Below are 21466 nucleotides of genomic sequence, written 5' to 3'. Positions count from 1 at the left end.
GCCCTCTCTCCTCCTGAGGCTGTTTCACTCCAGACACCCGGATCTAGAGCTTAGATCTCACATTCAGGATCTCGCAGGCTTCCCATTCCCAAAGGTAACCCACCCCAATCCCGGCCCCAAAGAACATTGACCCAGAATCTGCACGCTCCTACATCAGGACCTCACCCCAGATCACTCCCCTGGGCTCCTGCCTTCCAGTTTGGGCTCCTAATCCCCGATTCCTGGCCGCACCTTCGTGTCTGTACCAGGGCCCCCTGTCGACCTGCCAGCCCCTGCGTTTTTCTGGCGCCCCCACCCCGACCTAGCCCTGTAGTGGGTCTGGGAGCAAAGGGAGAGGCTCCGCGGCACCCACCATGGGCAGCCCCTGTGCCCCCCAAGCCTGCCTGAGCATCCCCCCTCCAGGCCTTGAGCTCAGGCACCCGCGCCACCTGGCGGCCGAGGTCCGAATTGCCGCTAGAGACTCCTGCAGAGGAGCCCTCCCACCTCAGCTCACCTGCACACACAGGTCATGAGCGCCTACTGTATGCAGCACGTGGGGAAGTTGAGTCGCTGTCCTAGGGGGCGCACAGGCTATGGGGAGGCAGAAACACAGACCCTTGCGGGGGAGGGGGAGGATCCTCCACCCAGAGGCTCCTGAGCACTGTCATCCCGGGAGCTGGAGCAGCCCAGGGACAGGAAACAGGGCAGGAAGGGGAACAGCAAGAGACTGGAATCCATCAACAAGGGACACGTCGACAACATGAGGGCAGCTGTCACAACGCTCACAACAAACCCAATCCAGGTTCACATAGAACACGCTAAGCAGACCACACAGAGAGGGGTAAGTTCCTACGGACCGAACAACCGATATGGAGCTGGAGAAACGTCAGAAAGCAAACCAGAAAATCCAAACCAAAACACTGCAGGGTCCCAGGGTTAGCGGCCCAAATGCATGCTTCCTGGAGAAGAATATTTCTCTCTGGGGGACAGGCCCCCCACAGACGAGAGGGGAGGCAAGAGCCCAGGTTGCCCTGACACGGACAGCCCCTGGCCAGCTTGGCACGCAGCTCCCTGCACACTCAGCCCCACGGCCCTGTCTGTCCTGGCCTCCCCTGCTCGGACCGCAGAGAGCTCAGAGCTGGGGTCCAGTCTTCCCCAGGACTGACCCAGGACTGACCATTGAGGTAGGGGAATTGTGCTGGATGGAAGGAAGGGTCTTCAGTCCTGGAAAGTCAGAGTCTTATGACAAAACAACTTTGGCCTTCGTCCTTCTCTCGTTGGCCATCTTCTGTGTGGGCTGGTGTCTGCAGACAGAGCCGTCCGGGACCATGAGGACGAAGCAGGAGGACAAGACCCAGCGCCCAGGACGGTGGAGCAGAAAGATGGGGCAGCCCGGGAGCCCGGCACCCCGCTGAGCAGACAGCCTGACCCCAGCCTCTGCTGTCGCCTGACTTCCTGTTCCAGAGCAAGACCCCACCTGCTTCAGCCTGTGGCAGCCAAGCCGGACGCTGGCAGCCAGCAGACGTCGTCCTGACTTCTGTGCACGATGACAATGACGAAGGAGGTCAATCAGCAGCATCAAAAGTTGATGTAGAAACATCAACCCCAACCAGAAGCAGAATACCGAGGTCTGAACAAAGGTTGCAGTTCTACGTAATTGTCATTAGGACTGAGGATCAAGGCATAAACACGGATAAGAACAACACTGAAAATTATAGGGAAACACTATGTACAAAGCACTTGAAGAACTTTCTAAATGCGGTGAAATAACACGGACCAGACCAGGATGAGGGAGCTCCCGGAGGAGGTCCTGGCGCAGGTGCAGGGAGAGAGGCCTGCCATGGGAGAGAAGGGGAGGGACCTGGGAACCAGGGCTCACTGGTGCTCGGACCCCAGAGGGGAGGCAAAGAGAATGCAAGGTGACTTCCAGGAGTTCGGCTGAAGCAGCTGTAGGACGCTGTGACGTTCCTGAGCTGCAGGTATCGAGAAAGCCCAGGGAGGAGCTGGTGTGGGGGCGGGGAGGCAGGAGCCGGGCACTCAGCGCTCCGCATGGTCACTTGGCTTTGAGAGCAGAAGTTCATCAGGCAGTCGGGGTGGGGGTCCCGTCAGGGCTGGAGCTGCTGCCTCAGCATGGCCGGGCTGCTGAGAGCCCTGGGGGTCTCTAAAGTCACGAGGGAGGAAATATGGCCAGGGGAGAGCCGAGGGCCTGGCACTGACCAGCAGAGGAGGAGGGTCAGAAAGAGAGACGGAGAAGGAGCCGCTGGGGACACCTGCTGAGTGTGCGGCCACAGAGCCAGAGGAGGAAAATAACTAATTATAATTATACTAAAAAATTCAGAGTGGGTCCTAGACAATGTCATTATTTGGACAATAATGTAATCCTCTCTTGTGACTCATAACAGAAGCAGGTGTCAGTCTTCCTGCACTATCCCAGGCACGCAGACCCCGGAATCTGGTCAGGTCCTATATGGGAACCCAGGGGCATGTCTTGTTATATTCAGGATGGCTCCCAGTTCCTGCAATCGGGCCAGAGCCGTGAAGGTGGATTGGGTGTCGGGTTGTTCACGACAAGCCCCTACAGCCGCCCCTGAAGTTGTGGTAACGACATAACTTTGGGAAAACTGCCAAGGTCAAGGGCCGGCTGCTGAGGTGTGAACCCTGTTAGCAGGTGGGAACTTAGGGACCCACTCACTGACCATTGGGGAGGGAGAAGGGCTGGAGCACGAGTTCCCCAGTCCCCAGTGGTCAAGGATTTAATCAGCGGTACCCATGTAACGATGTCTCCAGAAAACCCCAAAAGATCGGGGCTCAAAGGGCTTCTGGGTGGGAGAACACACAGGCGCTGTGGGGGAAGGGCTCACCTAGAGGGAAGGCAGCTCCGCACCCCTCCCCACATGCCTCATTCTCGGCCCCTCTGTCACCGGCTCGTTCTGCAAACCAAGCTCTAGGCTGGAAGGGACTGAGTCCCCGTTGTCGCGTGAGCTGCTCCAGCAAATAACCAACCAGACAAGCAGCTCATGGGAACCTGCCAGTCACGGCAGGTGCACAGAGGCACAGACCACAGCTTGCCTGGCGTCCCAGTGCCAGTGCCGGTGCAGAGACCTCGAACCCTACCCCGTGGGGTCTGGCCTGAGCTGCAGGGACACGGCGTCAGGACTGCTTGAGACTCTAGGACACCGAGTAGGGATGCAAGAACCACAAAGGTGCCTGGTGTGGGGAATGACCCCCCATCCAGGGTCAGCCGCGGTGTGGGGGGGTCTGGGGCTGAGGAAGACACACGGCAGCGAGTTGCTCCCAAGCAGAGGCTTACCCGCTCCGACGCTCTTTCCCCTCTGGGGTCCTCGCGGCAGATGAGCTTCCCAGAGAATCGCCCTCTCACCTGAGGGTTCGGTGTATCTGTATAAGGTTCACCAAAGTTAAATTTTGTTTCAGTTCCTTTGTATTTATGGTCATTTCCTGATTCTAATTTCATCTTTTGGGAACTTGGGCTTTTGGGAGGCGGAGGGGAAAGACGGCAGAGGCGAGATCCTGTGCGTGCTCGGCCCCCCCGGACTCAGGGGTTTATCTTTCAGACAAATCACCTTGAAGTGGGGGACAGCGGGATCCCCACAGCGATGCTGGGGTGTGAACAGGAACCACATGATCAAAGAGACGGCAAGTGGCCAGGCCTCTGGAAAAGCTGGGACTGAGGGAATTTCCAGAGACCAACTGTGCAGTGAAGACGGAGGCAGGAGCTCACCCAGCAGGACTGGTGACCTGCGCACCTGAGGGTCTGCGAGCCGCCCCACTCCTGTCTGTCTGTCTGTCTGTCTGTCTTTCTCACTCATATTGAACCAATTTGCGGAGGGGTTTCTCCCAGACTGCAGGACAGACTCTTTACTAGGAACAAGGAGATGGAGTTCTGATTCCGGGAAGCCTGGGAAAAACCACTAGAAAGACGGTGCCACAGTCCTTATAGGCTCCAGGTTCCCGGTGGTCACGCTCCCAGTGCCCTTCTGGAAGACACAAAACACACAGGAAGAGGACTGAATCCAATCCTATGAGAGTCTGGGAGGAGCTCTGCACTCTGGTGGCTTCTGCCCACGGTCCTGTGTCCTGCCTCGAGGACACGTGCAGACATCCGTCCACGACAGTGTCCCTCACGGACTTGCAGAGACCTACACTTATATATGGCAGTGTGATACAATATCCTTTGACTGTTTTAAAAATCATCCTTTTGAAAAAGAAGTAGAAGTGAACTTGGATCAGATAATTTCGATTGTTTATAAAAACGAGTTCGTCATGAAGCCATTCCTGCCCAAATCTGCCTGACTCCAAGTCGTGTTCCCAGGAAAGAGTCTTATTTGTCAGTGTTGAAGGACAGAAAGGACATCCCTGGGAGAACCACCAGGCCCAGCTAAACCCCTGTCCTCTCCCAGCATGGGGGACTCTGGGCAGCCTGGCTCTGGCAGCAGGTAAGGTGACGTCCCTGTGCCTGAGGCAGGGACACCTGCCCCCCTTCTCTGGGGCATGTCCGGCCAGCGTGGTTGCTGGGCAGCCCAGAGAACACACATGGGTCTGCTGGGGGCACAGGTGGCTTCCAGGACTATCCTCCCGCTGCCACGCTCATGGCTCTCTGAGCTTGGGGAGAGACATTGTGCAGGCTCAACAGTGGCAGAGCTCCGGGGACATAGAGGGGAAGCCTGGACCACCTGCGTCTCCAAGAAGAACCCCCGCAGAGCTTCCTGCCTGCTTACCCACCCGGCATGCCCCAGGACCCGAATCAGGAAATCCCAGCATTTGTGGGTAGAAGAGGAAAGAAATACAGATTTGGCGGGACCCTAGGCATTAGCGTATGAAATGGCTCAGGGTCTCTGACACATCACAGGGACCACCAGGAGCTTTTTCTTCTTATACAGCTGCTAGGGAGACAGGAGAGAGCCTGTCCCCGCCCTGTCACTGCACTCGGGACTCTCAAAACCGCAGACACAAATGTGTTCATTTGACAGGCAAACGGGGTGGCCAGAATTCTCAATTTGCATTCATGCGTTGAGCTGTAGGAACGACCATCTCTCGGGCTCCTGCACCTGATCCGTCTCTTTCTGCGCGCCCTGTGCTCCCGCCCTTGGCTTGGGTAATGACCGTGGTGGTGCGACTTCTCTCACTAATAGGCGAGAGCGACCTGAGCTTTTATAAAGAAAAGTTCCCTCAGTGTCCATGTTTGTGTGGAGGGAAGGGGGTTGGGGGCCCAGGAGAGTAAGCTAACTCTCTGGGAACACAATAAGAATCTTCCCACCAATATGGGGCAGAAGCAGAATGAGTGACCCACTGGGTCTGACTGCAGAGCCCCAGCCCTTCTCTGCACCGTGACATGAGCAGAACATGAGCGGGTCCAGGCCACCAAGTCAGAGCCTGTTTCACAAGAGGCTGCCTGTAGCATACCCCCATAGGAGACTAAAAATGGTTCTAACCACACGGAAAGGTCACCAACAAATAGAAAGGGACTGTCCCCTTACACTGCCCCTCACCCCTGCCTGCAAACGGTGTCACTAATGCAGAGACATTGTCCTGGCCCCTCACTCACAATACACGTCCTCCTCAGCTGGGAGCTGGGACTCAAGCAGCCTGTGGGGTGGGAGGGGTGCACACAAGGGCCTGAGACTGTAGTCAGAGCTCCGCCGACAAAGCAGGATCTGGAAAGTGAGACTCTGAGCTACTGGTGATTTCAGCCTCGGCCCCCAGAGCAGGGCAAAGACCTGTCGTCCCTAAGAGAGGTTTGAGGGTGGTTTCCCCATCCTCGGGAATGTGAGGGCATCCCAGACAGGCCCTGGTTCCCCCATTCCCTCCCTCAACCCTCAAGACTCTGGAGAAATCAGAGTGTAGATACCAGAAAAACCCCTGCTGTCCACATAGTTCTGCTGCCCACCACCCTCCCTCACACCTGCCACCTGAACCCCGGCAACGCCCACCCTGGAGCTTCCACTCTGATCTATCCCCCACCTAGGCATTGTGACCAGGTCAACTTGTGTCCCCCAGGGTCCCTCATTTCTTTGAATCCTTGGACACACCACTGGACTCAAATTGCCTGATGAACGACAGGCATGCAGATTTGAATAATAAGAGTTTTCTCTGATGAGAAGAATCCATATTTAGTGTATAAAATGTGGAAAACAAACAATGATACAGAGAATAAATATCTAAACCTAGAACTTTAGATAAACCAAAACTTAAATAACTGAAGGAGTATGCTGATGTTTCTCAAAATGACTGGACAACGAGAAACTTTATCATGTTGTCATGACACTTGATTTTTTTTGGGATTTGTAATCCATTTCTGGTACCTTTTTTTTTTGTGTTGGGACATCTAGTATACCTGCTACTTCCTTCTCACTTGGTCACATCAAGGTGATGGAGTCCCCATGGAGGTCAGCATGAGGGCAGACGGAGTGAGACATGATCCTCGCAGCTATGACCCAGCACAGCTGAGTTCCCGTGGCTGGATGCACCCTGAGAGGGTCCAGTCATAGGAGACCCTGGAGCTTGTCTTGGCAGAACCACGTGGGCAGCTCAGGGTAAGTCATCTGCAGGGACAATGACACTCAACTCCATGTGACCTGACATGGGGGTTTGTGTGGGCTCCCCTAGCAGCCCAGATGAAGGACCAATGATTTCAGAGCAAATGTTTCTCATCTCCCACTCTTAGGGTCCATAATCAAAGGAGCGAGACTGATACAAAGCAAAGGTCAAGCAAAGCTTTATTTCACGCCAAACATCGAGAATCAAACTGACCAGTCAGGGGCATCTCTTGCAAAGAGGTGACCCCTCCCAGCCTCACAGACTAACTTTTATAGAGGTAGTTTAGCCGGGCTATACACCGGTGGCCAATGAGATTGCAATACACAGAGAAAACTGCACAGTTATGTTAGGTCACACATGGGCGGTCAATTGAATTACAATTCACCCTAGTAGATATATGTGTGCCCCACTGATTGGATGTCTCTACCCACCCTTGTATCTGGGCTTTGCTACCTGGGGCCAGTAACTAGGGAGATGGTATGGGCGCCCCACTGATTGGATGTCTCCACCTGGCCTGACCCACCCTTGTATCTGGGCTTTGCAAGTAAGTTCCTTTGCGGGGGGGCAGGGTCAATCTAAGTTTACTGCATAAACAACAAAATGGCTCCCTCTGATTAAGTATGCCCTTATACCCACCAACAAGTATTGAACAGGAACCAGGAAACAGCTCTGTCCACGTCACAGGTGATGGGACAGAGAACAAGGAGATGCTATGCCCTCAGGCTGCCTGCAGGCTCGTGAGGGAGAAATTACACGGAAATGAAGGACCCCCATGAGCACGAGCAGCATTTGTGAGCAGCACAGGGAGCAGTTGAGAAAGGGAAGAGGGAGAGGAGAGGAGAGGCTGTTCCTCACGCAGACTCCATCTGCTCCCTTTTGCCAAACAAATCAGGAAAGCGGGAACTCTACAGTGTTGGAGAGTTGCCCCAGGAGGAGAGTTGACCAGGACCCAGAGTCTGGTCTTTCCCACTAATACCCATGATTGTGGAGGTTTGGAAGGGGTGAGATGGCCGAGGGAGTAGAGGGGCCAGAGACACCTGGGTCCCTCTCCACTCCACCTGGATGGGGCAGTAGAAGGAATGAGATCCACTGAGAGATTTATGGACATCTCAGGTCCCATCCACCGGATTTTGTCTTCTGCATCATGGAGCCATTCAGTTTCCCTTCCTGCAACCCTCTAACATGGACAGTCAGGGCTGGACCACTCGGAGACCATGTGTCCAGTGCCTTCTCTGGGACTTGTCACCTCCAGTGTACTCAATGCTTCCTCTCCTGCCTCTGACTGTGCAGCAAATGAAGAGTCATGCCATAGCTGGACCACTGTCTGTCAACATTTCTCTCCTTCCTGGCTGGCAATTTACTGTTGGAAACGACATTTTACTAAAAAACTTCTACAAGGAAAATCTGTTCTGATTAGCAGCGCTGATATCCTGTGTGACCTTCTTCTTGTCCCGAGAAGCTCAGAGGAGCTGGAAGGACAGACCTGTCCAGGCATCACTGCTCGGCTCCTCCCTCACACCTCTGCATCCAGGTCTGGGTGTGGTGTTCATGCACCTGCTGAGGTCTTCTAGGGACAGAAGGCTCCCTATGAGTCTCCTCATGCTGGATGTGTCCCTGTGACAACATGGGAAGCAGGACACACCCCGGTCCAGTCACTGACAGTGGGAGAAGGGGTAAGAAGAAGTGAGGGTGAGAGAGACGATCTCAGGAAAATCAGCCAATGGGGAAACCAAAGCTCGGTGTGGACAGTAGGTGATGTGGTTTCTGTGGGGCCATTCAGTGTGGGTGCTGGGATGGGGTAGGAACAGGAGCAGGCAGAGGAAGGTCAGGGAGCACTCAGATGGGTGCTGCTCAGACAGGAGACTGGACGCAGGACCCAAGGGCTCAGGTCACTCTGGAACTCTATCCCAGTCTGTGCTGATGGAGCTGGGTTAGCAGGAAGGGGATAGGAAGAGAAGTGCTATGGGTAGTAGTCAGGATTCTGCAGGAACCAGCAGTAAGGACGCTTATAGATCCAGAGAGATGCACTGTAAGGAATGGCTCACACTGTTATAGAGGCTGGTGAGTCAGGTCTGCAGGGGAGGGTGAGCCAGGCTGAGATGCAGGGAAGATCTGCTGCTGGGGTTCAAGTCCAAGGTCGTCAGGAGGAGACACAAGGACGAGACAATACCCCAGTTCCAGTCTGATGGCCGTGTGCTGTCGAATTCTCCCTTGCTCAGGGGAGGTCAGTCTTTGCTCTCACTCAGGTTTCAACTGATGGGGGTGAGGCCCACTCACAATGTGGAGGGCAGTCTGCTCTACTCAAAGTTCATCCATTTAAGTGTATCTCATCCCAAATCTCCTCCTAGAAAACTCTGGAATAATACTTGACCACAAGTCTTGGCACTAGGGGCCCAGCCACTTTGACACATGAGATGAATGATGACAACACACGAACATGAATCCAAAGACACTTTGATGGGCAGGTAAACGTCAGAGAGAGTAGACGTCAGAGCAAGGATTGTTTCCCGGGTGAAGAGTGGTGCAGAATGACGGAAGGCCAACTCCGCAGGAAGTGAGGAGAACCCCAGGTGCGTGAGCTCCTAACAGCAGAGCACTGGACCCATGACGCAGGAGCTGACAGAACTGAAAGGAGAAGCACGTGAGTCCACTGTCACGGTCAGAGAGCCGAGCACCCGCTCTCCGCATGGACAATCAGCAAGAAGACAGCCAGCGAACACGACCCTGAGCCCACGCGACCTCACTGACATTTAGAGAACGTTCAACCCCAGCAGCAGACCTCACATTCCTTTCAAGTGCACTCAGGAGCCTCCCCATACAACATCCTGTCCTGCGTCATAACACTAACCTGACGGCGTTTAAGGATTTGAAATAACGTATTTCTTTGATCACAATAGAATTAGAATTGAATTTAATATCCCAAACTACAGAAAAATTTCCACTTAGAAATTAAGAAAGATTTCTGTATAACCCATAGGTCAAAGAGGAAGTCTTGAGAAAAATTTTTAAATATTTGAAGTGAATGGAAATGAAAAATACAAGATATCAAAGTGTGTGACCAGAAGCTAACCCAGTGCCTATAGGGAAATAGATATTATGAGAGGCAGATATTACAGAAGAAGAAATGCTCAAATTAATAGTTAAAGCATTTACCTTTTATATCTAGAAATACAAGAGCAAAATAAACCCAGAGTAATTTGAAAAAAGAAAATAAGAAAGACAAGAGCAGAGAAAATAAAACTGATGAATCTAATAAAACGTATTTACAAAAAACCCTACACTTAATAGCATCCTTAGTGGTGGAAAACTAGCTTTTCCCTGAATACTGGGAAGGAAGCACGGCTGACTGTTCTCAGCACCGCTGTGCAGTATCCCCTGGAAGTCTGACCAGTGTGATAAGACAAGAAAAGGAAATAAAATAACATACAGATTGGAAAGGGAAAGAGAAAACTAGTGTTTATTATGGACACTGTTTATATGTGTGTCTGACAGAAAATCCCAGAGTTTCTACAGGAAATTCCTAAGAACAGTAGGTGAGCTCACGACGACTGCAGGCTCCAAGGTCACAGGGAGGGCAGGGACTGTCATGACACTCGTCGGGATTTGAACACAGATTTAGAGGTCGGTGCTCCGGGTCCCGGGAGCGCACTCAGGCTCCCGAGAGGTCTGCAGACGCGGACAGTCATCCAGTCCAGGCCCACGGCATGGGTGAGAGGGTGGGACGGGGGGGCAGGGAGCCCCGCGTGGTTCTGGGGGGTACCGTGGCCTCATTCACTCACCTCCAGTCCTCACCCCCGCACTGTCCGGGCTGCACTGAGGATAGGAATCACGTCAAACGTCTGTCACCCACCGTGTGCGGTGTGGCTAATAACAGCGTCACCACCTGCCGGAGTTCCTGCTTCCCAGCGCCCGGGACGTGGTTTCTCCCTGCTCCCCGCCCACCAGCAAGTGAGTTGTAGGGACCCGGAAGGGAACAGAGCTGAGCTCAGAAACGGACCACACGACTCAGGGACACAGCCGTGCTCTGGCAGCTACCCTGATGGGACAGTGTTCTCTGATACTTCGAGTCCTCCTTTCTACTGTGATCTGCGTGTTTGTGGGACAGCCCTAGTTCTGACCAGACAGCTGCATGGCTGGAGGCTGGTGTGTGTGTGTGTGTGTGTGCGCACGCGCGCGCACTCCTGTGCAGACACTGAGGTTTTAGGATGAGAAGTTTCTCTACTTTCCTCTGATCTGAGGGGATCTACCTGCTTCCACTGGATTTCCCGGCTCAGCTGTGAGATGGAGAGGATGGAGCATTTGACACCCACTTTTCACTGCTTGAATTACTAATTTGGGCCAACAGCAGGCAGTTTTGTCACATGGGGGAATGATGGTGGAGCATAGAAGGAGAGAAAGTGTGTCCTTTATCAAGAGGGGACCTTACAGTATTTTTCTTTTTCTAGGACTCAAGAGAACTTCTTCCATATTCCCTACAAACAAAATGTGCACATTGTGTCACAGAGCCAGTCTCCAACAAGCGCGGACAATTACAAATTCATGTTGTCTGTAAAGAGCTCTCCATGCAGGACTGACGGCTGGGGTGCTCAAGACGGGTCCAGGTGGGATGCTGTGAATTCTCCATGATTTGTCTCAGAGGCTGAGGGTCTGAAAGCCAGTTTGATGTCGTATAGATGAGAGGGACAGGGGGGCCGACTAGGGTTGCCATGTAGCAGAGGCTGAGTGGTCCTGGAACAGGTTTGGACCAATTTTACTCAGTTTCCCCTGCGTTAACCAGTGTGTGTGTCTCACAGGGAGCTTGTGCACAAGGATTTAGCACAGAAAGAATTGCTGGATCCATCTAGTCCCTGCTCAGAGCCATCGGAGGTGGAAGAGGCAGGGCCAGAGCTGCGGGCGTCATACTCACGAGACAGGGGTCCCCAGGGTGGGATTCTCCTGCTTCTTCCCATTAAATCATGGTCATGTCCTGGCCTGGCCTGCGGACCTCACTGTAGACAGTAGTGAGAGAGTTCTCCTCTTCTAGATGTGGTTCTCCCCTACCCTGCAATGCAGACGGAGGGTTCCTGGAACAGCTGAGGGATGCAGAGGGACCCACGGAGATCCAGGGCTACTGACATGACCCCTCCCCAGCACCCAGCACTGCATGGACCCCAGGAGAAAGTTCTTAAGTTAATACTGTATTGTCTGGAAAGGGTTACAGATACACGGAGACAAAAGCCAGCAGATGACTGGGATCGAAGGCACACACCCAGGCATAGAGGGACTTGGGACAACCCAGGCTGCCTCTTCTCCCAGCTTCACCTTGTCCCTGTGGTCTCCAGACTCCTGATGGCTTAGCTCTGCATAGTGGATGCCACCATCCGGGTCCCTGGACTCCTCCTGTGATCCTGCCCCTGAGTCACACACAGATGGACGTTGAGTCTCAGCCTGGAACCTGTCCCCTCCCCCTCCATGACCCCCATGACCATGGCCACACCTGCCAGCCTCCTGCAGGGACAATCCCTGAGCAGCAAAATGCAGGAGGAAAGAGAATTCAAGGTATAGTAGGGGAGGGAAGTCTTGGCCACAAGAAGAAGGGCTACCTGCCTGTCCCAGGCTCTTTGGTCTTCTTATTCCCACGTTTCTTCCAAAGGTACAGCCCAGCTCCAAGGATCAGCAGCACGACCACAACAGACACCAGGATGTTTCGCAAATGGGCAGCACTGGTCTGTCCTTGTGGATATGTTTCCATCACACAGAGAGTGAGGAAGGTTAAGGCGACAGAGAACTGAGGACGCCCATTGCCAGGCACATGGAGACTCTGAAGGGACCTGGTCAGAAGCTCAACAGGGAGGAGCATGGCAGAGGCTCTCACTCAGCCCGTTCCTGAGCTCCTGCTTGGGGCCCGGGTGCTGAGAGGAGCAGGACATGGTGCCCGCCCTTGAGGAGCCCCTCAGCAGGGGGAGGGCTGACACATGCCAGAAGCAGCCAGCCAGAGCCATCCCAGGGCACTAGAGCTACAGCCTGTACCCAGGTCATCAGGGAAGGCCTCCTGGAGGAGGTGATGGGTAAACCTGGTATTGAGGGAGGAGTAGGAGATTGCCCGATATTCAGGGTGAGGCATGCCAGGGTGCAGAGCCATGACCAGGAATGGCTGTGACAGCTCCCCAAACTTGGGAGCTGCTGGAACCCACTGGGGCAGGCCAGAGAGGGACAAGGTAGGGGGAGCCAGGTGGGAGGATGAGAGGGAGGCAGGAGCCTGTTTCCAGAGGGCCCAGCGGGTCGGTGAGCCATGAGCTTCCTCTGGGATCATGGATATGGAGGCAGTAGGTCTCCCATCAGCTGGTGGAGGAGTGGGTGAAGGGGTGAGGGGAATCACAGGGAACCAGGTCATTCATTCATTTAGGGATACAGTGACTGTGAGCAAATGGCCCAAGGCTAAGCCTAGGACAAGCATTCCAAGGAGCAGCAGACATGGCCCCTGCCCTCCAGGGGTTCAGCCTGCACAGGACACTAATCCTGGGCCAGAGCATCAGCTCCCAGGGTGGGGACACTGACCACTCCTTAGAGGAGACGAGGTGTGAGGGCAGGACAGCAGCAGCTCCTGCAGGGCCCTGAGCCATCAAGGCTGCAGAGCCCTGTGCAAACTCTGTTCATGCTGGGACTGCCCCCAGCACGTGGCCCTGTGGGACTGCCCGGGTCACAGGCCCCCAGAGTCAGCTTCAGGGAGGGGGTCCCTGGATGGGAGTAAGTGGGGAGTGGGGGACTCCTGACTTGGAAGGGCTGAGGGCAGAGGGAGGGGCCTGAGCGGAGGCTGGCAGTGGAGGAGAGCGGGACACATTGGGAATGCAAGCCAGCAGGTGGGTGACATGTGTCCGTGAGACCAGAAATGGGCAGAGGAGCCCTGAACCCTGAATCCTGCAGGAATCACTGCTCAGACCCCTCAGATGGCACAGACCACCGATATCCCCAACTCGCTTTTCCTGAAAGCCACCGTGGACACACTCATGGTGATGGATGAGGGCGGGGAGAGGTACCTGCTGGCTGCCGCCTGGACCAGCAGGGGTGAGGGCTGGAGAGCAGCACAGGGAGAGACCCCAAAGGGCAGACGCAGGTTGGATATTCCTGCCAGAGTCCTGGATGGGGTGGCCAGGTAGGCCGGGGTGATATAAATGTGGGGGGAAAAAGCTGAGAACCCTGACCCAGGTTTCCCTGACCCCAAGAATGTCCCTCCCCTCTGGCAGGTGCACTCACCATGATCACAGAGGTCCCCAAGATCCAGGGTGACAGTTTTCTTGTCCCCCTGGTTGCTGACCACACAAGTGAGGCTGGGGCTGGGCTGGCTCAGGGGCAGGTTCACAACCAGTGTCCAGGGGTTGGGGGCTGGTCCTGGGGCCGGTCTCTGCTCCAGGTCCCTGGGGAGACCCTCACTCTCCCAGGACACGGTCAGGTCCTCCCTGGTTTCTGTGGTGTTACACTCCATGGTGAGGTTGCACCAGCCTGGTATGGGGGACACAACTGTGGCCCGGATCTGGGGACGGGGAACAGGCTCTGGGTTGGGAGGGACAAGAGGACAGTCTCAGGTGAGTGTAGAACATCACGGCTCCTGCTTCCTCCTGCGGATTCTCCCTGACGCTCTGGCTTCCTCCCCCTAAGGACACTGATTGCATTTTACAGATAACAAGAGAATTGACCCAAATAAACAGCAGGTGCCAGTAAGGAAGGGAGCCACTGAGTTCAGCTCTATGCGATTTCGCTAGACTGAGCACGTCTTACAAATCTCCCTTGAGAAATTAAATGCTGGAGTCATCTGCCTGAAAACCATGAACTCCAAGAAAGTGATGCGTCCCCTACAGGATGGTTAAGTGTAAAACACAAGGATTTGTCCTGGTCCAGGCCCCGGCTCTACTCCTGCTCAGATAATTCTCGGGATCACACAGCCCGTGGTGCGGATGGCCACCGGCCAGCTCTGGGAGCCCAGAGATTGGTCCCAGGCTAATCGAGGAAAGACCACAGTGGGGGACATGGTGGTGGTTCCTAGGAAAGGCCACCCCAATTTTTGTAATATGCACTGAACTTGGGGTCTAGCAGGAAGACAAGGGACAGTCTGAGAGTCTACCTGGAAATCTCCAGGACCTGAATCTGCAAAGGCCCCTCTCTCTCTGGGGCAGGACGTCTCCCTGTGCAGGGGGGAGAGGTGCACACAGAGCGAGCTGCTCCCTGAGGGTCTGAGGAAGGGCTACCCTGTGAATTCTCCATCCGTGGGGGTTCAGAGGGGGACCGTGCAGTCCGTGAGTGAGCTGACTCGGCTGGACTGAGAAGGACGAGGGGACGGGGCGAACCACACGTGCAGGATTCCGGATCCCGCTAGGTGACGAGTGTCCCCCAACCATGGCCATGTGCTGACCTTCAGAGCCCGCAGCTGTCTTAGGTTCCAGGGCAAAGGGGAACTGAGGCTGAAAACCAGCTGATCCTAAACTAGAGATGGTCTGGATTCCCCAGACAAGCTCCGTGTGATCACAGGGTCCTCACAAGTCGGAGGAGGCAGGAGAGGAGGTGGGAGGGACACGGTGCCAGGGACTCACCCCACCAGTGCCACCTGGGAAGGGAGAGGAATGGGCCATGGTCCAGGAGATGTGATAGCCACTAGAAGGGGGGACAGGAGCAGAAGTGGATTCTCCCCGGACCCTGCAGAGAGGAGCACAGCCCCGCTGACACCTGGACCTCATGGCAGAGGCTCTGGGGTCTGACTCCCGCCCTACAGCCCAGGAGGACCCCAGGGGGTGGTGTGGTCAGCCACTGAGGTGCTGTCACCTGTTACAGGAACACTAGATAATAAGAGTCCCACCAAGGACCCTGAGTCCTACGGGGACAACGAGTGTTCCGGCAAAATCCCCGTTTCTCCCCATTCCGTGTTCCCTCCTGAAGCACAGACGTGACTCGTCCCTGGTGTGAGTCTCAGCTCTGCCTGCACTTGTGCTGACCTCACAGCATCGGATTTCTGGGGAGAAGATCGAGTCCGAAGGCTGCGGTCTGGAAGGAATCCTGCAAGCGGGGCGCTCGGACGCTCCCGGGGACAGAGGAAGGGGGTCAGCTGTGGGGCTGGGGGAGGGGCCGCCACGTACCGTAGACCGTCAGGTGGAAATCCTGGTCATACTGTCTTCCTCTCATATAGGACTCTTGAGCCCGGTACAGCCCACTGTCCTCAAGGGTCAGGTTGTCAATCCTCAGGGTCGTTGTGTTGACCACATGGACCCTCTTCTTGAACTTCTCCTGGCAGTTGAGCCATCGTGGACCATCTAACCCGGGACTGACTTGGAGTACGGGTGTGTACATTTTTTGATTTATAATGCCCCAAGTAATACTCTCCAGCTTGGCTCCTGGAGGTAAATACGGATTTTTGATCATGTGAAACAACACAGAAGCTCCCAGAGTCCCCTTCAGAGGAACAGGGTTTCCAGAATCGTCCACGGCAGACCCACGGGCTCCAGGACTCTGGGTCACAGCGCTGCAGACACCTAGGCCATAGGACACAGAAAACAATGGTGGTTTTCATTAGGAATAAAGGAGGAAACCCTAGAGCCCATCTTCCTGAATTCCATCCCGTGTGCCCCCTTTACTGGGAAGACAGGAGATGCCATGAATTTGAGGCGAGGCTGGAATCCCTCCCGGTCCCAGGGGAGTGTCCCCGTGAACAGGTCACGGGAACTTGCTCTCCTGCAGTGTCCTGACCCCTGACAGCGAGAGGACGAATGTCAGGAGATCTCAGGTCTGAAGCACGAGCACCTTTTGGCGCCACAGCGAGTGCATTTGTGCAGGAGGCAGGTTCTCACGGGGCTGCAGAGACCCCTCGTGCCCACAGGCTGTGTGAGCTCTGCCCTTGGAGGGGGTCTGCCCCCAGGGCTCCCCTCTAAGGAGCAGAGTGTCGCTAACATCGTGGATGGCCCTCAGGGACAGCGGGTCCGACAGGAGTGTGACCCCATCTTGTTTTCACCCTGTGTCCTGCTCATTGTGACGAAGCCCACTGCCATCTTGTGGGCAGCCCCGTGGAGAGACCCCCATGGGGAGGGACGGAGGGCAGGCTCTGGCCAACAGCCAGGGAGGGGTGGGGTCCTGACACGGCTCCCACAGGCTCCACTGAGTCGGGCGCAGCCATACTGCACCCCTCCAGTCCCGCTAGCACGTCGGGACACAAGTGCCACGCGTCCCACAGCCCAGTGCTCCAGCCCTCTCTTCAGAAAGCGAATTGGCCAAAACCTTGATTTTGGGCTCAGCCTCCAGAACCAGGAGACAAAAAGATTGTGTTGTTTAAGGGTTTACACTGTCCTGTTTCGGCAGCCCAGGAAACTGAGGCAGGAGCCCAGGAATGCAGCCCCCACCCCACGTAGCCCCAGTGAGGGCTCCTGGGGCCTTGCCTGGGCTCCTGGACAGCAGGTCACAGGGTGTGAGCTCTGGGGTGAGACACACCTGGGGTCACATTCTAGATCTTCCCTTCACTGGGTGAGCGGGCCCGGGCTATTTCCTAAAGTGTCTAAGCCTGGAGCTCCCACATGGGAACCACCAGGACGGGATGTGAGTGTGTCCCCGGGGCTCCTGCAAGGATTAAATGTGACGACACACGAGAAAGCCCCACAGTGACTGCTTCCTTGTCGTCTCCCCAGTGTGTTAGGGCTGTGGGGAGTTTACAGGTACCTGGGCCACCTGCCGCTCGCTCACCGGAGACCACAGGCTCCCCATGAACGTGAGGCCGTTTCCCTACGTTTACTGCTTCGTCTGATTCTGAGCATCTCGGGATCCCAGGATACCCCCTGACGCAGGCAGGTGTGGAGTGTCGTGCCCTTTCCAAGGTGAGAAAGTTGCATTTCAGCCACACTCAGCAGCTTTTGTCTTAGATTTTAAGCAGATTCCACATTCTAGTAAAGGTGGGCACTAGACATGGAAATGCAGCTTCTCCCCGACCTCTGAGCCCCACTGCCGTGTTGCCCTTCCCACAGGCTGCTGCTGTTCCAGGTTCCCGTGTGTCCCTCCTTTGGGGGTCTCTGCACTGACAGGTGCCTATGTATGTCTCCACCTGCACGACCCCACACCGCCTGCGCTGCTCTGCTCCCCCCTTCTCTGCACGGCTTGGGACCAGAAGGGATTCTAGCATAGTCTCTAGCCTGCGTCTGCACACGGGGACGTCTCATGAACAGCTGTCCGGCTGCACGTGGGGCTCTAGTTCCCTCCACGTGTGACGGGAGGTCAGGTGGCTCTGGTTCCTGCCATCAGGTCCCATGAGCAGCCTGGGATTGGAGGCTCTGCACACAGGGACGTACGGAGTCACACGCAGGGGCATATCTGTCCTGTTCCATGCCCATAAGTCACACAGGTACATGTGCATCATCATGGGGCATACGTGTTATACACGGGGCACATGTGTCACACATGAATCATGCATGTTGCACACACAGACACACACGTCACCCACAGAGCACACATGTTATACACGGGGACTATGTGTCATACACGGGGCATATGTGTCACGCACAGGTGCATGTACAACATGTTATGGAGCACACAACATGTGGGCACATGCACCTCACATACGGGGACACACACATCGCTCTCAGGTGTGCACGCATCACACACAGGTGTGTCTACAGCACTCGCTGGGCTACACATGCCACACTTGTGTGTGTACAGGTCGCACATGACCGCGTATCCAGCACACGAGTGTACACACCACAGGCAGCTGCATATGTGCCACACGTGGGTGTGCGAACATCACACTTGGTGGTGTAGACAGTCCCTGTGGGTGTGCAGACACTGGGATAACCCACTAGTGGGTCTTAGACCAAAGGCAGCTCCATCTCAGCCTCGGACAGACCCTGCTCATCGCCTCCTGAGAGTGACCCCAACCGCTCTCCCCCCAATAATGCTGAGGTTCCCACCGGCACACGGTGATCAAGCTTTCTGCCCTTCGCCAGACTGATGAGAACATTATGTCCCATTATATCTAAGGAACATTTCTCCTGTGAATGAGCCTGGCGGCTCCTCAAGAATTAATGCACAGAACGACAGTGTCCGGTCACACCCGCGTCCCCACCCAGTCCACGGCCACGGCCCATCTCGTGTACAAATACGCAGAGTGTGGTGCACACAGGACGCCCGCCCCGAGTCTGAGAAGCCGCCCTTGTTCCAAAAGGGGACGGTGCCTGGGGCTCCCTGAGGGACAGCAGATCTTCCCCCAGGTCTGCACCTGCCTGTTTGCTGCTCCCCAGGAATTCTGAGCCCACACTGTCGCTCTCAGTGCCCCTGTGTGTGTCAGAGTGGTCTGCCCCAGGGGACAGGTTCATGGAGGTCGGCGTTTCTACGGACCATGGGCAGCTGCTGCATGGCTCCGGTCAGGCTGTTCCTGAGCGGCTGCTCCATCCCCCCACCCCCCCAACCTCGGCCGAGGCAGCTCACTGTTCGGAGTGGGCCGTGCACACCGGGGTGCACACCTGCTCAGGAGCAGAGACAGAGACAGCGGAGGCCCGAGGACTGCAGGGAGCCTCGAAGATGCATCCCTCCCCCCGTGGAGGGCGGAGGAGGTGACCACGGGTGGTCCTGGGCTCTGGGTTCTGATGGGGCCCAAGCAGACTCCCCGGCTGTCCGTCCCGGTCAGGACACACGATGAGGACAGACAGGAGGGAGACATGGAGGAGAGGCCTCGGAGAAACCACAGGACAGTCCTGTCCAGGGGGAGACCCGCAATCCCAGGATGTCACAGCTGGAGGGAAATTGAGGGAACCTTTCGGAGAGGTGGGGTTCCCTCAGGAGAAAACTGTTCTGGATTCACCCACTGCAGAATCAGTCCTGGGGACTTCCCACTTTGTCAGACCAGTGCCTCCCCTGTAGGAAACTGCCCTACAGCCCTCCCCGGGCCCTCTTCCTGCCCTCCCCCAGCTTCCTCTGCCCTGCCCAGGGTTCCTCCCTCCCAGCACTGCTGTCTGGTCAGTGGGCCTCCGAGCAGATCTGAAGTCTCATCCCCAAATATTGCCCCGGGAGAGGAGACTCAAGTACTTGGCGGGCTTTAGCAGGGAAGGGACTGGGGCTACCTGAGGGTTAACCTGCACCTGCTGGAAAGGGGGGAACCTGGGAGAGAGGAGGCTCAGCCCCCAGGCTGCAGGGGAGGAGCGGCCCAGAGGCTGGACGGTGAACATCAGCTTGAGGAAGCTGGAAGCCCACGCAGGACGCAGGACAGGAGGAAAGCGCGACAGTGCTCAGATCTGCAAACCGTGCTGACCCCAAAGAGGGACTGAAGGTCAGGGACGGGGTGGCTGTGAGCAAGAGAGTCGGAGTTTATTTAAATAAGATGAAACTTAACTTTCATTTTTTTTTCCTATTTTTAAAAAATTTTTTAAAATTTATTTTCAGCGTAACAGTATTCATTATTTTTGCACCACACCCAGTGCTCCGTGCAACTTGACTTTCAACCATCAATGTAACATTTTGTCCATTTCTGCCTCTTTTCCTTCCCTCCTTTCCCCTTCTTTCTTCATTCCTTCCTCCTTTTTTCTATCATTTTTCATTTTACAATCCAGATGTTTATGGAGGACGTTCAAGGTAATATCTCATATTTCCCCAGTTCAATGAAAGTGAAAAGAGAAAGCCCACCAGTTGCTGACGGGAAGTTACCCTACTAAAAGGGTCTTGCAAAGCTCTTTTTCTAATGATTTATCTCTCTATTTACAAATGCTCTGATATCCAAAAATTTCCTAGAATCCTACAGGCACGGAGGGGCTGATGTGTTCACAGCAAACATTACAGACAATAAAAGCGTTCCAGGTGTCTGCAGAATTCAAAAATCCCAAGAGCACAGTATTTTCTCCTTTGTTCTTATTTAAAATGTTACGCAGAAGCAGATGGTCTTAGATGAGGTAAGAACCAGAAAACCGGGCTCTCCGTAAAACAGTCTTTCAGTTCCCTTTTTGGAGCCATGTCTGCTTCCCTCCCTTACCCCCAGGTCACCCCCACTGAGAGCCCAGTCAGCAGTCTCCCGTTCCGGGCTCACCCCTACACACGGCAGGTGGGCGCAGACCCTTGAATTCTGGGGGCTCCTGTCCTTCCCTTGCAAACAGAATGTCACTGGATTCGGGGCCTCATCTTGCCCAAGGAGCCAGACTAGCGCGGCCCCTCCAGCTCAGACAGGGGCTCTGGGTTGGCGCCTCCTGCACACGGCAGCTGCTGAGGCTACGGTCCCCGAGCATGGCAGGCAGGGTGCCCATCCGCACCCCGGGTCCCCCAGAGCCACTCCTGTGTCTCCTCCATCCCTCTCCACAGGAGGCTCCAGGCTCTCCCGGCCTCACCCCCCTGGGAGGGGGAACGGATTCCTTCCAGGCAGCCGGGTCGGGGTTCCCAGCCTGGCCTCAGCCCAAAGCTCCCTTTGCTCCCTCTGTCCACCCTGGGGCTCTGACCCAGCGCACCGCGTGTGCTCCGTCCTCACGGAGCTGCTCCGTCTGGTTCTTCAGCACAGACCCCAGCCAGCCCGGGAGCTCCTGCCTCCCTGCCCGCCCAGTGGCCTCCCTCCCAGGGGGCCCGGGCCACTCACTGAGGAGGAGGCTGGTGAATCGCAGGAGCCAGGAGGCCCCGCACAGGTGGGGGTCTTCTGAGCAGGCGCCCATGGCCGGCCGCCTCCCTGCTGACTCTGCCTGGGCCTGTGAGGTTGCAGAGGAAATACCAGAGCGCAGAATCTAGAAAAGAGGAAAAGCATCACTGAGAAGAGCCCTTAGGGTCTTCCACACCCCAGGGGTGGGGCCGACTGCTCATTCTGGGACCTCACGGTCCAGCCTAGAGTAACCCACTCTGATCTCTCAAGGTTAGCTCAGCACCTGCAGGGGGGCCTCAGGCACAACTGCACAGAGAAAGACAATTATCATAGGATCTCTGTGATATGAGGAATTTAAGAGGAAGGGCAGGGGGTTGTAGGGGG

The 21466-nt window shown here is 55.5% G+C and overlaps 1 protein-coding gene across 2 annotated transcripts; it reads right to left on the bottom strand.

Annotated features, from left to right (window-relative positions):
* Nucleotides 1-6819: 6819 nt before the first annotated feature.
* Nucleotides 6820-21239, bottom strand: LOC123393739 (SLAM family member 9-like). Of its 2 annotated transcripts, XM_045086677.1 has the most exons (7): nt 21086-21239; nt 15639-16031; nt 13768-14064; nt 12117-12246; nt 11836-11927; nt 11441-11575; nt 6820-9159 (listed from the first exon to the last, which is right to left on the bottom strand). In XM_045086677.1, exons 1-6 carry the CDS (start codon nt 21156-21158, stop codon nt 11571-11573), a joined length of 990 nt encoding a protein of 329 aa, XP_044942612.1. In that variant the 5' UTR covers nt 21159-21239; the 3' UTR covers nt 6820-9159; nt 11441-11570. The 2 variants fall into 2 exon arrangements, with proteins under 2 accessions (XP_044942612.1, XP_044942611.1); XM_045086676.1 differs by having other exon boundaries at nt 12117-14064.
* Nucleotides 21240-21466: the final 227 nt, after the last annotated feature.

Source organism: Mustela putorius, unplaced genomic scaffold (assembly GCF_011764305.1).
Source record: "Mustela putorius furo isolate JIRA1106 unplaced genomic scaffold, ASM1176430v1.1 tig00000997_pilon_pilon_pilon, whole genome shotgun sequence".
NCBI classification, from domain to species: Eukaryota; Metazoa; Chordata; class Mammalia; order Carnivora; family Mustelidae; genus Mustela; species Mustela putorius.
This window is presented reverse-complemented; position numbering and strand designations above follow the sequence as displayed.

Coding starts and splice junctions, on each gene's coding strand:
- LOC123393739 (XM_045086676.1), bottom strand. CDS start 21,158: ATGGGCGCCTGCTCAGAAGACCCCCACCTGTGCGGGGCCTCCTGGCTC. Junction 16,032..21,085: donor ATTCACCAGCCTCCTCCTCA/GTGAGTGGCCCG, acceptor CCTATGGCCTAG/GTGTCTGCAGCGCTGTGACC. Junction 14,065..15,638: donor TTTCCACCTGACGGTCTACG/GTACGTGGCGGC, acceptor CTCCCAACCCAG/AGCCTGTTCCCCGTCCCCAG.